The 12,833-nt window shown below is 48.4% G+C and overlaps 1 protein-coding gene across 1 annotated transcript in view; it reads right to left on the reverse strand.

The window, feature by feature from the left end:
- Positions 1-12,833, reverse strand: part of ccser1 (coiled-coil serine-rich protein 1) — a 1,261,432-nt gene that overhangs the window by 1,001,937 nt on the left and 246,662 nt on the right. The window contains exon 3 of the mRNA XM_086006589.1: positions 6,226-6,410. Within this exon, the coding sequence (XP_085862715.1) occupies positions 6,226-6,410 (185 nt within the window). The remainder of the gene's footprint in view (positions 1-6,225; positions 6,411-12,833) is intronic.

Raw genomic sequence — 12,833 nt, forward strand, 5'->3', positions numbered from 1 at the left:
CACTTTCCAGCTCTTGGTCCTGTAGGTTTCCAGCCTTGTAGGTTACGGCACTTCCAAGTGCACTTCCAAGTGCACTTCCAATGTGATGAGGGTTTCTGCCTCTCCCACCCTTTCAGGCAGTGAGTTCCAGACACCCACCACCCTCTGGGTGAAAAAAGTTCTCCTCAACTCCCCTCTAATCCTTCTACCAATTACTTTAAATCTACGCCCCCCGGGTTATTGAGCTCCTGATCACTAAGCTGGAAGCTGGGTGCGTGCCGATATTCTGCGAGGACGTGACCGAGCTCGGCTGTGATGGTTCCATGGCCGAACAGCCTGGGCTCATGCATGGCCACTTGCCTCCGGTACTGGAGAATGGCTGGTACCGGGCGGGGGGGTGGGGGGGAATTCTGCCTCCTCCTTTACCTCTCCCCCAGGGAGGGACCAAACTTGAGGGAGTGAAGGGGGAGCGGGTGAGAAAAAACACATGAAAATCACAGCATAGCATAGATGCCTCTAAGCACATGAGGGAGAAAGGAATAGAAGGATAAGCTGGTAGAGTGAGATGAAAGAGGAGTGGGAGGAGGCTCGTGTGGGGCATAAACACCAGCATAGACCAATTACATAGTATTTTCAGCACAGAAACAGGCCATTCGGCCCAAATGGTCCGTGCCGGTGTTTATGCTCTACGCGAGCCTCCCCTCACCTTACTTCATCTCACCCTACCTGCTTAACCTTCTATTCATTTTTCCCCTCATGTGTTTATTTAGCTTCCCCTTAAATGCATCTCTGCTATTCACCTCAACTACTCCTCGTGATAGTGAGTTCCACATTCTTAGGCCGAAGGGCCTGTTTCTGTGCTGTAAACTCGATGTCATTCTATGTAAAATAATCAGATCATGCCCTGTGGGAGTGGAGACAGATCACAACAACGACGTGTATTTATATAGCGCCTCTAATGTAATAAAACATCCCAAGGCGCTGCACAGGAGTATTAAAAGACCAAATATTTGGCACCGATCCACATAAGGAGATATTAGGACAGGTGACCAAAAGCTTGGTCAAAGAGGTGGGTTTTAAGGAGCGTCTTAAAGGAGGAAAGAGAGGTAGCGATGCGGAGAGGTTTAGGCAGGGAATTCCAGAGCTCAGGGCCTAGGCAACAGAAGGCACGGCCGCCAATGGTTGAGCGATTATAATCAGGGATGATCAAGAGGGCAGAATTAGAGGAGCGCAGATATCTCGAGGGGGCGGGGGGGCTGGAGGAGATTACAGAGATAGGGAGGGGCGAGGCCATGGAGGGATTTGAAAACAAGGATGGGAATTTTGAAATCGAGGCTTTGCTTAACCAGGAGCCAATGTAGGTCAGCGAGCACAGGGGTGATGGGCGAACGGGACTTGGTGCGAGTTAGGACACGGGCAGCCGAGCTTTGGATGACCTCAAGTTTACGTAGGGTGGAATGTGGGAGGCCAGCCAGGACTGCGTTGGAATAGTCAAGTCTAGAAATAACAAAGGCGAGGATGACTAAAGGCAAACATTAGGCAGTCATGCACATTCAGGATCGTATAATATAAATTCATCCCAAGTTACGGCAATAACACTCAGGTTACCAATGCAGAAACAAAGCATTGTGTGAGGATATTAAGTGACAGGAGGGTTTAAACGATAGCTGTTTAAAGGAATAGCTGCTGAAAATCGGGTAATTGCCCATGAACAACCTTTATGTCAGTCCTGTATCATTTTCCTCTCGGGCTTGCTTTTCTTGTTCAAATCTAGGCCATTCTTGTCCATTCACTGTCTGGTTAAAAAGAAAAGCCAGTCACCGCCTCAAATCAGTGATCTGAATTTCAAAAGGATTTGTTGCATAATGAAAATTTACAGTGCTTAAAATGTCGCCGTTGTTTGCCTGCTGATCCTGAAAAACACACGGCGCATTTGGCTGCAAGAGGATGATTGACGATCTCCAACATCAGACTGAAGAGCACAAACACAGCCCAGCTTTCAATGATCAGCTTTCCAAGTGACCCAACATGCAAACTGCATCGACACTAACGAGCAGCAACACTCAACACAGCACTGGGAGAATAAAATTCACATAACTGTTCAACAGGCTGGTCTGCTGGAGCAAGAACATGAACATGTGACGCCAATCCGTTTGCGCATCCCGCGCGCTCCTCCCACAGGCCGTCTACAATGTGCCCTTACCTCGACTCTACCCCGCCCGTTTAAAGCCCCAACCTTAAGCTAGCCTACCCGACAGGAAGCTAACGGGATGGGGTAGAATAGCGAGCAGGTAATGAAAAGAAAGACTTGCCTTTATACAGAGCCTCTCACGACCTCAGGACATCCCAAAGCGCTTTACAGCCAATTAAGTACTTTTGGAGTGTAGTCACTGTTGTAATGTAAGAAACGCGGCAGCCAATTTGCGCACAGCAAGCTCCCACAAACAGCAATGTGATAGTGACCAGATAATCTGTTTCAGTGATGTTGATTGAGGGATAAATATTGTCCCGAACACCAGGGAGAACTCTCCTGCTCTTCTTCGAAATAGTGCCATGGGATCTTTTACGTCCACCTGAGAGGGCAGACGGGGCCTCAGTTTAACATCTCATCTGAAAGACGGCTCCTCCGGCAGTGCAGTACCCCCTCAGCACTGCACTGGAGTGTCAACCTAGCTTTATGTGCTCAGGTCTGCTGGAGTAAGAACATGATTACGGAATGTGAATCCGTTTACGCATCCCGCGCGCTCCTCCCACAGGCCGTGTACAATGTGCCTTTACCTCGACTCTACCCCGCCCGTTTAAGCCCCAGCCTTAAGCTAATGTGCCCGACTGGAAGCTGATGGGATGGGATAGGCACTTGAGGGAAATAAATCTGCAGGGCTATGGGGATAGAGCGGGGGAATGGGACTGATTGGATTGCTCTGCAGAGAGCCGGCACAGACTCGATGGGCCAAATGGCCTCCTTCTGTACCATTATGACTCTATGGGGGAAAAATTCAGTATCGCCCCGCTTGGGGCGCCATTATCGGCCGTGCGCAAAGTTTAGCGCCTGGCGCTAATTATTGCCTCCAACGGCAAACTTGGCTTTTATCGCCCCTGGAGGTGATTGGAGCACTAAATCAGGCGCTTCACACCTGTCTTAAGGCGCAAAGGCCGAGGAGCGAGGCGCTACCTCAGAGCGCTGGCGAAGCAAGGAAGGGCAAATCAAAATAAACCTGCAAAGTGCTGCTCAGTACTCAAAACTCCTTCACACAGCGTTGAATCTCTTCAGAAGTCTCTCTCTCTCTCTCTCTCAGAATGCGTGGTGCAGAAATGTCAGCAACAAAAAAAGGCAGGAAGCGGTCGCCTTTAAATAGCGCTCCCCCAGTCCCTTTCTGACTGCAAAACGCTCCCCTCAACCTGTCGTTGCTAGCGGCAGGCGGTAAGGCAGGGGGCGCCACTCAATATCCGGTCTGGGGCGTTACCGGGGCGTTGCACACTCGACTGACGTCACGATCTGCCGGCGCAGGACATCATGGCGGTAGTGTTTAGCGCCGCCGCAAAATGTCTAGTTAATTTCGCGAGCGGCAAAAACATCGCCGCACCCAGGCGCTAGTTGCTTTGCGCCCCATTAGCGCCCTCTTAAGGCGCTACCAGGAGGTGCAAACAACTGAATATTTCCCCCTATGAATGGTAAGAAGTTAATGGAGAGTAACATTGGGTGGGGTGAGAAACTGGCGTTGGATCCGATCCCGTCAGTTCCCCGCTGTCAATCTACATATGTATTTGAAGCGGAAGCAATTGAAATGATGAATGATGTGTGTAACGGTGAAGAAACAACACACCGGAGGTCCCATTTGCTGATGAATACAAATTGGCTGGTTCAAAGCAAGCACGTCGCTCGTCTCAAAGGTCTGCCGAGCTGGAAACACAATGGCCCCATAACTTGCTGTTGTAATGACGGCGAAACTGTCCGCATTCGCCGTCATTGCTGTGTAAAACTGACAGTAACCTCCGGCGTCCGCACATGTGCAGTTAAACGCAGAAATCCGGAAGTTGCTGTCAGTGATGCCCTGCTCCTCCACAGAGTGCGCTGTTGCAGTCTTCGCCAATGCAATCAACACAGAATCAGTGATTTGACGTGAACTTCAACTTTTTACGCACTATTCTCACTGTCAAAACCATTGAAAATGCTAAGCCTTGTTGAATGAGTTGTAACTGAGTTGAGTTTGTAACGGTGTACTAAGTCATAATTACTGCTGAACAACCTCTCTGGCCCTGAAAAACTAATTTTACAAGTGTGGAATATCGTTCCCTCCATTCCATGGTAAAAATTGCACGACTGCTAAAATAATTTTTAAAATAAAATAAAAATAAATGTTTAAGTTTGTTTATGATATTCCAGCTTCTACCTTAATCCCATGTGTCTGTCCCAATCTTTATTTCACTTTACTTCCTGCTTTACTGTCCGTGAGAATTCTACAAGCTGATTGGCTGATCAGCCTGCCTGCTGCCTGTACTGTTCCTGGACGCCATAGATCCCCTGTAGATGGCGCCAGATTAAAAGTCACGTCAGAATAAAGGAAATCGACATAACAACAGAAGACGCTGGAAAAACTCAGCAGGCCAGGCAACATCCGAGGAGAGAGAAACAGAGTTAACGTTTCAGGTCAAAACCCTTCTTCAGAACTGAGGAAAAAAAGGCAGGAAATGAAACAGATTAAAAGGCCAGTTTGGGGGCTGGGAAATGGGGGAGGGGATGAAAGAACAAAAGGGAAATGAAGAGACATTAAGAGATATTCAAGACGAGATGAGATAGTAATAGGACAGGTAAAGAGACAAAAGATGGCTCTAGATGAAGTGTGAAATGCGCTGGCAGAATGAGAGACAGTTGCCATGTGGGAGAGAAAAAAAGGAAAAGGCACAAACCAAAGGCGTGGGTAAAAAATATATAAAAATTAATAGGGGCCGAGGTTATGATCTAAAATTGTTGAACTCGATATTGAGTCCGGAAGGCTGTAAAGTGCCTAATCGGAAGATGGGGTGCTGTTCCTCGAGCTTATGCTGAGCTTCCGGTGAGGTCTGAGTGGGAGTGGAGCGGTGAATTGCAATGACAGGCGACCGGAAGCTCGGGGTCACCCTTACAGACTGAACGGAGGTGTTCCGCAAATCTGCGTTTGGTCTCCCCAGTGTAGAGGAGACCGCATCGTGAGCAGCGAATACAGTATATTAAATTGCAAGAAATATAAGTAAATCGCTGTTTCACCTGGAAGGGGTGTTTGGGGCCCTGGACAGTGGGAAGGGGGAGGTATAAGGGCAGGTGTTGCATCTCCTGCACTTGCACGGGAAGATGCCGGGTGAAGGGGAAGGGGTGCTGGGGGTGATAGAGGAGTGGACCAGGGTGTCAACACTCTGGAGCCCGCTAAAACTTTGTGGGCAGCTTTTTCCGAGGTCAGCGGTGAGCGCCGTCCCTTAGCCACTGACCGCAAAATCCGGATCATTATGAACTTACCGAAAAGGCCATTCACACTTGCTCCCGTGCGTAGTTCTCTCTAGCTCCTCCTCCGAGGTGTTCATGTGATTTAAGGTCATCGATTTTGCGACTGTGCCTCTTACCTGAAACTCCAATTTCACTTCAGCACCTTGCAGCAGAGCTGTAGACCTTTGGCGATGGCTTTGGGGGGACCCCGACCATCGCCTACATCAAAGCACCCCTTACTACACGCGTAGTTCATTCCGCGTTACACGCGCAGTGCTCAAACTATCAGACCTTGCCTGCTGAGCCGAACGAAGGGATTCGTGACCTGGAAAGCTCATCGCAGTTTCTGCTCAACGGTGACCTGAATAAAAGGCAATCAGGCTAGAAACTGGTCTAGTGCGGTGGCGAAGAGCGGGCGTTATCGCAGGGGCCGCCCGTTGTACGCCCAGCCCCATATTCGGCTCCATTGACTCCTATGGAGCTGAATATTGGGCTGGGCATATAACGGGCGGTCAATGCGGCACCACTTGTTGTGCGCATCCACCCCAGACCAGTTTCTACCTCAATACGATAGCAAAATACTGCGGATGCTAGAAATCCGAAATAACAACAGAAAACGCTGGAAAAACTCAGCAGGCCAGGCAGCATCTGTGGAGAGAGAAACAGAGTTAACGTTTCAGGTCGATGACCTTTCGTCATAACTCCTCAGTTTCTACCTCATCCTATTTACTGGAACAAAGCTTCCAAAAGCAACACAGTGGTAATGTTTCGCAACTCCGTGCACCCACCATGCTGTTCATCTTGGACGACGAGGAGCCCGCTCTTTGCTTCTTTAGGCTGTGCAGTTCTTCCACCCGCCCCTCTCGGACGCCGTGGCTCATTCTGCTGCCGGAAGTGCCCTCGGAGGATGACCGCAGGCGCCTCTCTGCCCATCTCTCCTCGTGACGGGGACTGAAGGCCCTGTTCACCGTCACTGCGGGGGGGGGGGAAAAGAAAAAACACAAAGGGAACATCGGTCACCTCAACACGCAGAGCGTTCACTGCACGCTGCAGGGTTACAAAAACATCACGGGAAAGCCACAGGTGAGGCGCGGAGATCATGGGAGTGAGACAGGCTGCAAACGCCATTGGTCGGCTGGAGCCTGTTTATTATAAAAAGAGGCACACGGATATCGCGATAGAACACATTGCCGAGCCGCTCCCGAGACGCGAGCACACAAATCGAGGCCGACGCTCGACGCTCCCGCTAAGTTGCGCGAAGGATGCACAGGCCGCTCGCGGGCTTTTCAATGCAGATAACCGCGCATGTGCAGAAAAAAATCGAATGAGCTGCGCAGCCAGTTAAAGGGCCCGCGCACCGAAAAAAAATAATTACTGGGATCATTGCAGACACTCCCAGCGCAGTACTGAGGGAGCGCTGCACTGTCGGAGGCGCCGTCTTTCAGGCGAGACGTTAAACCGAGGCCCCGTCTGCCCTCTCAGGTGGACGTAAAAGATCCCATGGCACTATTTTGAAGGAGATCAGGGGAGTTAATCGCCGGTGACCGGCCAATATTTATCCCTCAATCAACATCACTAAAAGAGTTTATCTGGCCATTATCACATTGCTGTTTGTGGGAGCTTGCTGTGCGCAAATCAGCTGCCAGGTTTCCTACATTGCAACAGTGACTACACTTCAAAAGTACTTCATTGGCTGTAAAGCGCTTTGGGACGTCCTGAGGTCGTGAAAGGCGCTACATAACTGCAAGTCTTTCTTTCAAAGTGAGTAACTGGCAGTAATGAGTGACACGCGTGGATCTGACATCGTTACACATACGCCATTCAATCCAAGAGACAACACTTCGAACTTTGACCCCCCCCCCCCCATTACAAGGGCAGTAATAACTCAGCATCAAAGAATACCAGAATATTAAAAGCCTGTATCCTGTTTATGAAATTAATACAGGTGTGAATACATTCTGTGTGTTGTGGGCTGTTGCTTGTTTCAGTGAAAGGATATTTTGGCAGCTCTTCCAGTTTAAAAAAAATGGGCTACTTATTTCTTTATTTAGAAATCCTTCCGTTTAAATGCACTGCTGGGCAGTTTAGTCCGTCAGGAACAGTATCAAAGGTTTTCCCCAGAGGGATTTCCCCGAGTATAATTGCTCACATATGTCACTAATCACTTTGAAGTACTTATTCCAAACTGCGGAAGGCCCATGTGATCAGCCCAGGGAGCAGACCAGTCGACGGAGCCGATCCGAAGTCTGAATGCTCCGTGACTGAATTTGCATTCCGATGGCAAAGTCACTGATGATTTAGAGCTCAATTCAGTTACGAAGCTGCAACGCGCTGTAAGTACTTGAGCAGAACATAAACAGCTCCTCAAATTGTTGGAGTTGTTATGACAAAGGAAGCTCTGCCCCCACCCAAGCTTCTCACCGAATTCCCCTCACTCCTCTCCTCCCTCAGCCTGTGCGCCGAGCGACTTCTCACCCTCGATGATCTCAACCTCCATCTCAACTCACCTGGCCCTCTCTCCTCTGCCCTCCTGCCCTCCCTTAACCTCTCTTGCCCATATTCACGGCCACCCCCTCGCCTTTGCTATCTCACGTGGCCTCTCTATTCCCCCATCATCTCAATCACAGACAAAGTCATCTCCGATCACTTCCTTTTAGTCCTTCCCCCTCCTATTTGACCCCGAGCTGAGCTTCCGACCCCATATCCTGCCATCACCAAAACCACCTACAAGGAAACTCTTTTTTATCCGGCACCGACGGGACCGGCGTGGTGCCGGTTGATCAAAAAGTCCGGATTACAGAGAGGTATACTTACCAAGGTACGAGAGCCCCGTACACAGCCACAGATCCAGGAGTCCCGGTTACACGGCCACAGGTGCAGGAACCCCGGTTACACGGCCACAGGTGCAGGAACCCCGGTTACACGGCCACAGATCCAGGAACCCCGGTTACACGACCACAGGTGCAGGAACCCCGGTTACACGGCCACAGATCCAGGAGCCCCGGTTACACGGCCACAGATCCAGGAACCCCGGTTACACGGCCACAGATCCAGGAACCCCGGTTACATGGCCACAGGTGCAGGAACCCCAGTTACACGGCCACAGGTGCAGGAACCCCGGTTACACGGCCACAGGTGCAGGAACCCCGGTTACACGGCCACAGATCCAGGAACCCCGGTTACACGGCCACAGATCCAGGAGCCCCGGTTACACGGCCACAGGTGCAGGAACCCCAGTTACACGGCCACAGGTGCAGGAACCCCGGTTACACGGCCACAGGTGCAGGAACCCCAGTTACACGGCCACAGATCCAGGAACCCCGGTTACACGGCCACAGATCCAGGAACCCCGGTTACACGGCCACAGATCCAGGAACCCCGGTTACACGGCCACAGGTGCAGGAACCCCAGTTACACGGCCACAGGTGCAGGAACCCCGGTTACACGGCCACAGGTGCAGGAACCCCGGTTACACGGCCACAGGTGCAGGAACCCCGGTTACACGGCCACAGGTGCAGGAACCCCGGTTACACGGCCACAGATCCAGGAACCCCGGTTACACGGCCACTAATATACAGTAAAACTTACCTGAACCTACTCCTGAATTTTGCCGGTTAAGAGAGATTTCCGGATATTTAGGTGCTGGTTAAAAGAGAGTTTCCTGTACTCCATAGCAACACCCTTCATCCTTTCTCAGCCCATCGGATGCTGAAACCCTCATTCAAGCTTTTGTTGCCTCCAAACTTAACTTTTCCCAATGGCCTCCCATCTTCCCCCTCCACAAACCCGAGCTCGTCCAAAAACTCTACTGCCCGTATCCTAACCCGCACCAAGTCCCGCTCATCCACCACACCTGTTCTCACTGGCTCTCCGAACACCTTGATTTTAAAATTCTCATCCTTGTGTTTAAATCCCTCTAAGGTCTCCCCCCACCGCCCCCCCCCCCCACTCCCTCCCTTGCTCTGTAACCTCCTCCAGCCCCACAACGCTGCAGAGGAACCCTGCCTTCCTCCAGCTCTGGTTTCTCATGCGTCCCGCTCCTTCACCTCACCACAGGTGGCCGTGCCTTCAACCGTGTAGGTGCCACACTCTCGAATTCCTTCGCTAAACACCTCTGCCTCGCAATCTCCTTCTCCTCCTTGAAGACCCTCCTTAAATCCATCTCTTTGACCAGTCACCCTTCCTACCTTAGCTCGGCACCTATATTTTTGATTCGCGCTCTGCGACGCACGTTTTACGGTGCTAAAGCTGCTGTATCAATGCAAGCTGCTGTTATTTTCATTCCTCATTGGCGAGGATACTGCCATTTTTGGAGCAAAAGCTGTAAAGAACAGGTTTCAAACGCGATGACAGGTCATGAGTAATTTTATGAGAAGAAGATAACTAATCGGGGAAGACTGAACAGGCTGGGGCGCTCTTCTCTAGAAAAGAGAGGACCGAGAGGTGACCTAATAGAGGGCTTGAAAATTAAGAAAGGGTGCGGCAGGGTAGACGCAGAGAAGATGTTTCTGACCTAAGAAAACTCACTAAGCACTTGGTTGAATATAAAACAAGGCTTTAATCAACTGTTTCACAACCATGAGATTTCTAGTTACATCACTAGTTCCTGGTTACAAAAACGTCCTGAGCAAGCTGGGCCCACACCCGAGTATTTATACTCCTTGGACGGCGCCACCAGCTGGCCGCCCAGTGTTATTTCATGAGTCATTTCTTCATGAATGATAAGATTCAGGACAGTTTCCACTTGTGGAGGAGTTGAAAACTAGGGGACATAAATAGGATAGTCAGCAATAAGGAATTCAGGAGAAACTCCTTTACCCAGGGAGTGATGAAAATGTGGAACTCGCTACCTGGAGTAGTCGAGGCGAATAGCGTAGATGCATTTAAGGGGAACCTAGATAAGTACATAAGAATAGAATGTTACGCTGATAGGGTTGGCTGAATTAGGGTGGGAGGAGGCTCAAGTGGAGCATAAACACAGACACAGACCAATTGGGCTGATTGGCCTGTTTCTGTGCTGTAATTTCTATGTAATTCTATGTTAAAATGATTGGAGATGCTTTTCAGACTCTGGTTCCTGTAGAGGCACGGAACCATGCATTACGTTTGTAACATTTTGTATAGTTTCGCTGCAATTTATTGAATCCATATTTTCATTGGTGTATTTATTAAATCCAGATGTATCTCATTAATTTGTAAACTTTGTGGCTCGCTACATTTAATACCTGGCCAACATTCATTGCTTGAAGCAAATTGGTAGTTCGGCATTCACAAGTCTAAAAGTACAAACAAATATTTTGAAATGAAAATGCAATTAAAATCATGATTTATTCACTTTGGACTGCAGCAAAGACATTAAAAAAAAACACATAGCGAGAGCTAGCCCTAGCAGGTTTCTGTTTTAAAATGCGTCAGTTTGTGAATCAAACCCCCAATATTTAAATGCAACTTTTCCAAACATTAACCTATGGTAACAATGGTCAAATGAATCCTGAAGCATTGGGGGAAATTTTAACCCCACCCCTCCAAAAAAAAACAGGCGGGTTGGGGTCGGGTGGGAGGTTAAAGTGTTAAAAAAGGGAATCCCGAACCAGCCAAACCCACTCCCAGGAGGCGAGTCGTCCATTGAAATATTATAATGAGGCTGCCGTCCCTCAGATTTAACCGACATTTCAGATTTAACTGTGGCTGGTCGGGTTTCACAGGACTCGGGGGACCCGCCAGTTAAAGTAAGGCCAGGACTGCACATCTTACTCGCCTCGGTTATTTATAAAACCACACACCGTAAGGATTTTAAAAATCATGTACCAATAGCATTTACGTCTAAAAGTACAAACACATATTTTAAATGGAATTTAATTGTATTTATCAATCATATTTACAGTATTTATTAAAATTGTACACTAACAGTATTTATAAACCCATACACTGTAGCAATATATAGAATCCTGTATACTAACTGTATTTATATATCCGCACACTGACATAAGTGTAACCATAATAAAATCCTACACTAACAGTATTTATAAAATAGTAAACTATAACAGTATTTTGAAACTGCCCATTTGCGCACAATACATTTTCAAAAATCGCAGATCAGATGTAAATGTGGCATCCTGATACACGTGCAGTTGCTTTGATTGCATTTAGATTTCTGTAAAAAAAATATTTCGTTTGTTTTAATATTTTCAAAATATTTTGAGATACTGCATCTCTGCTGCTGCATGATATAAACCATTACGCACACCCAGTGTGAACTTGGATTTGTAAAGTTCTGCTAACAGGACGTAAAAGTTGTGAATTTAATTGGATTGATCGTTAGAAAATACTCATCAGCAATATGACCATTAAATGCAGTGTGAATTGTAATTACTCGCCTCGATCCTTGCAGATTGGAGGCATTTCCTTGCAGGGTGATATTTTCTGCCAACTGTGATTTAAAAAAAAAAATAGACTGTTGTTTCATTATTAGCAATAAAGAAAATAAAAAGACTTGCATTTATATAGCGCCTTTCACGACCTCAGGACGTCCCTAAGCGCTTTACAGCCAATGAAGTACTTTTGAAGTGTAGCCACTGTCGTAATGTAGGAAACGCACACAGCAAGGTCCCACAAACAGCAATGTGATAATAACCAGATCATTTGTTTTAGTGATATTGGTTGGCGGATAAATATCAGCCAGAACTCCCTTGCTCTACTTCCAAATAGCGCCATGGGATATTTTACATCCACCTGCAGACAGTTTAACATCTCAACCGAAAGACGGCAGCTCCGACAGTGCAGCTCTCCCTCAGTACTGCACTGGGAGTGTCAGCCTAGATTTTTGTGTTCAAGTGTCTGGAGTGGGACTTGAACTTGCAACCTTCTGACCCAAAGGCAAGGATGCCCCCCACTGAGCCACAGCTGACACACCGGTGATGGATTGATGGATCGTTCAATGTCGAAAGGAAATCGTCACCTGGCCATCAACTGCATTATTACAGTTCGCCAGCAGGGGCAGCAAAGCTACAGAGGTTAAGCGGATTCGGACCAGAACTTCGGGTCCCCACGGGTGAGTACGCGCTGGGTACTCACGCGTAGGCCCAACGAAAGTGCCGGTTTCGTGCATGCTCTGCGCATGCGCAGGAAACCGGAACTTCTGTTCCCTTAAAGGAAGGGGTTCACAGGTCGAACGCGTGCGCCGGGGAGGCAGCGCGTACGCCTGGAACTTCCGGTTTTTTTGCAGGTTTTTCCGGGAGGGTAAGTCTCCAGCAGCTATGCTTTTAACAAGGTAAGTAGTGAATTAAGTTAAATTAAAACATTTTTTCCACAGATTTATTATTTTTAAATACTTTAAAGAAAGGTAAGTTTATTTTTAGCCCCGTTAGAAAATGTAATTAATTTTTTGAAAAATTTT

This window comes from Somniosus microcephalus, chromosome 2, assembly GCF_052327205.1.
Source record: "Somniosus microcephalus isolate GS21.2 chromosome 2, FLI_Smic_1.0, whole genome shotgun sequence".
Taxonomy (NCBI): domain Eukaryota; kingdom Metazoa; phylum Chordata; class Chondrichthyes; order Squaliformes; family Somniosidae; genus Somniosus; species Somniosus microcephalus.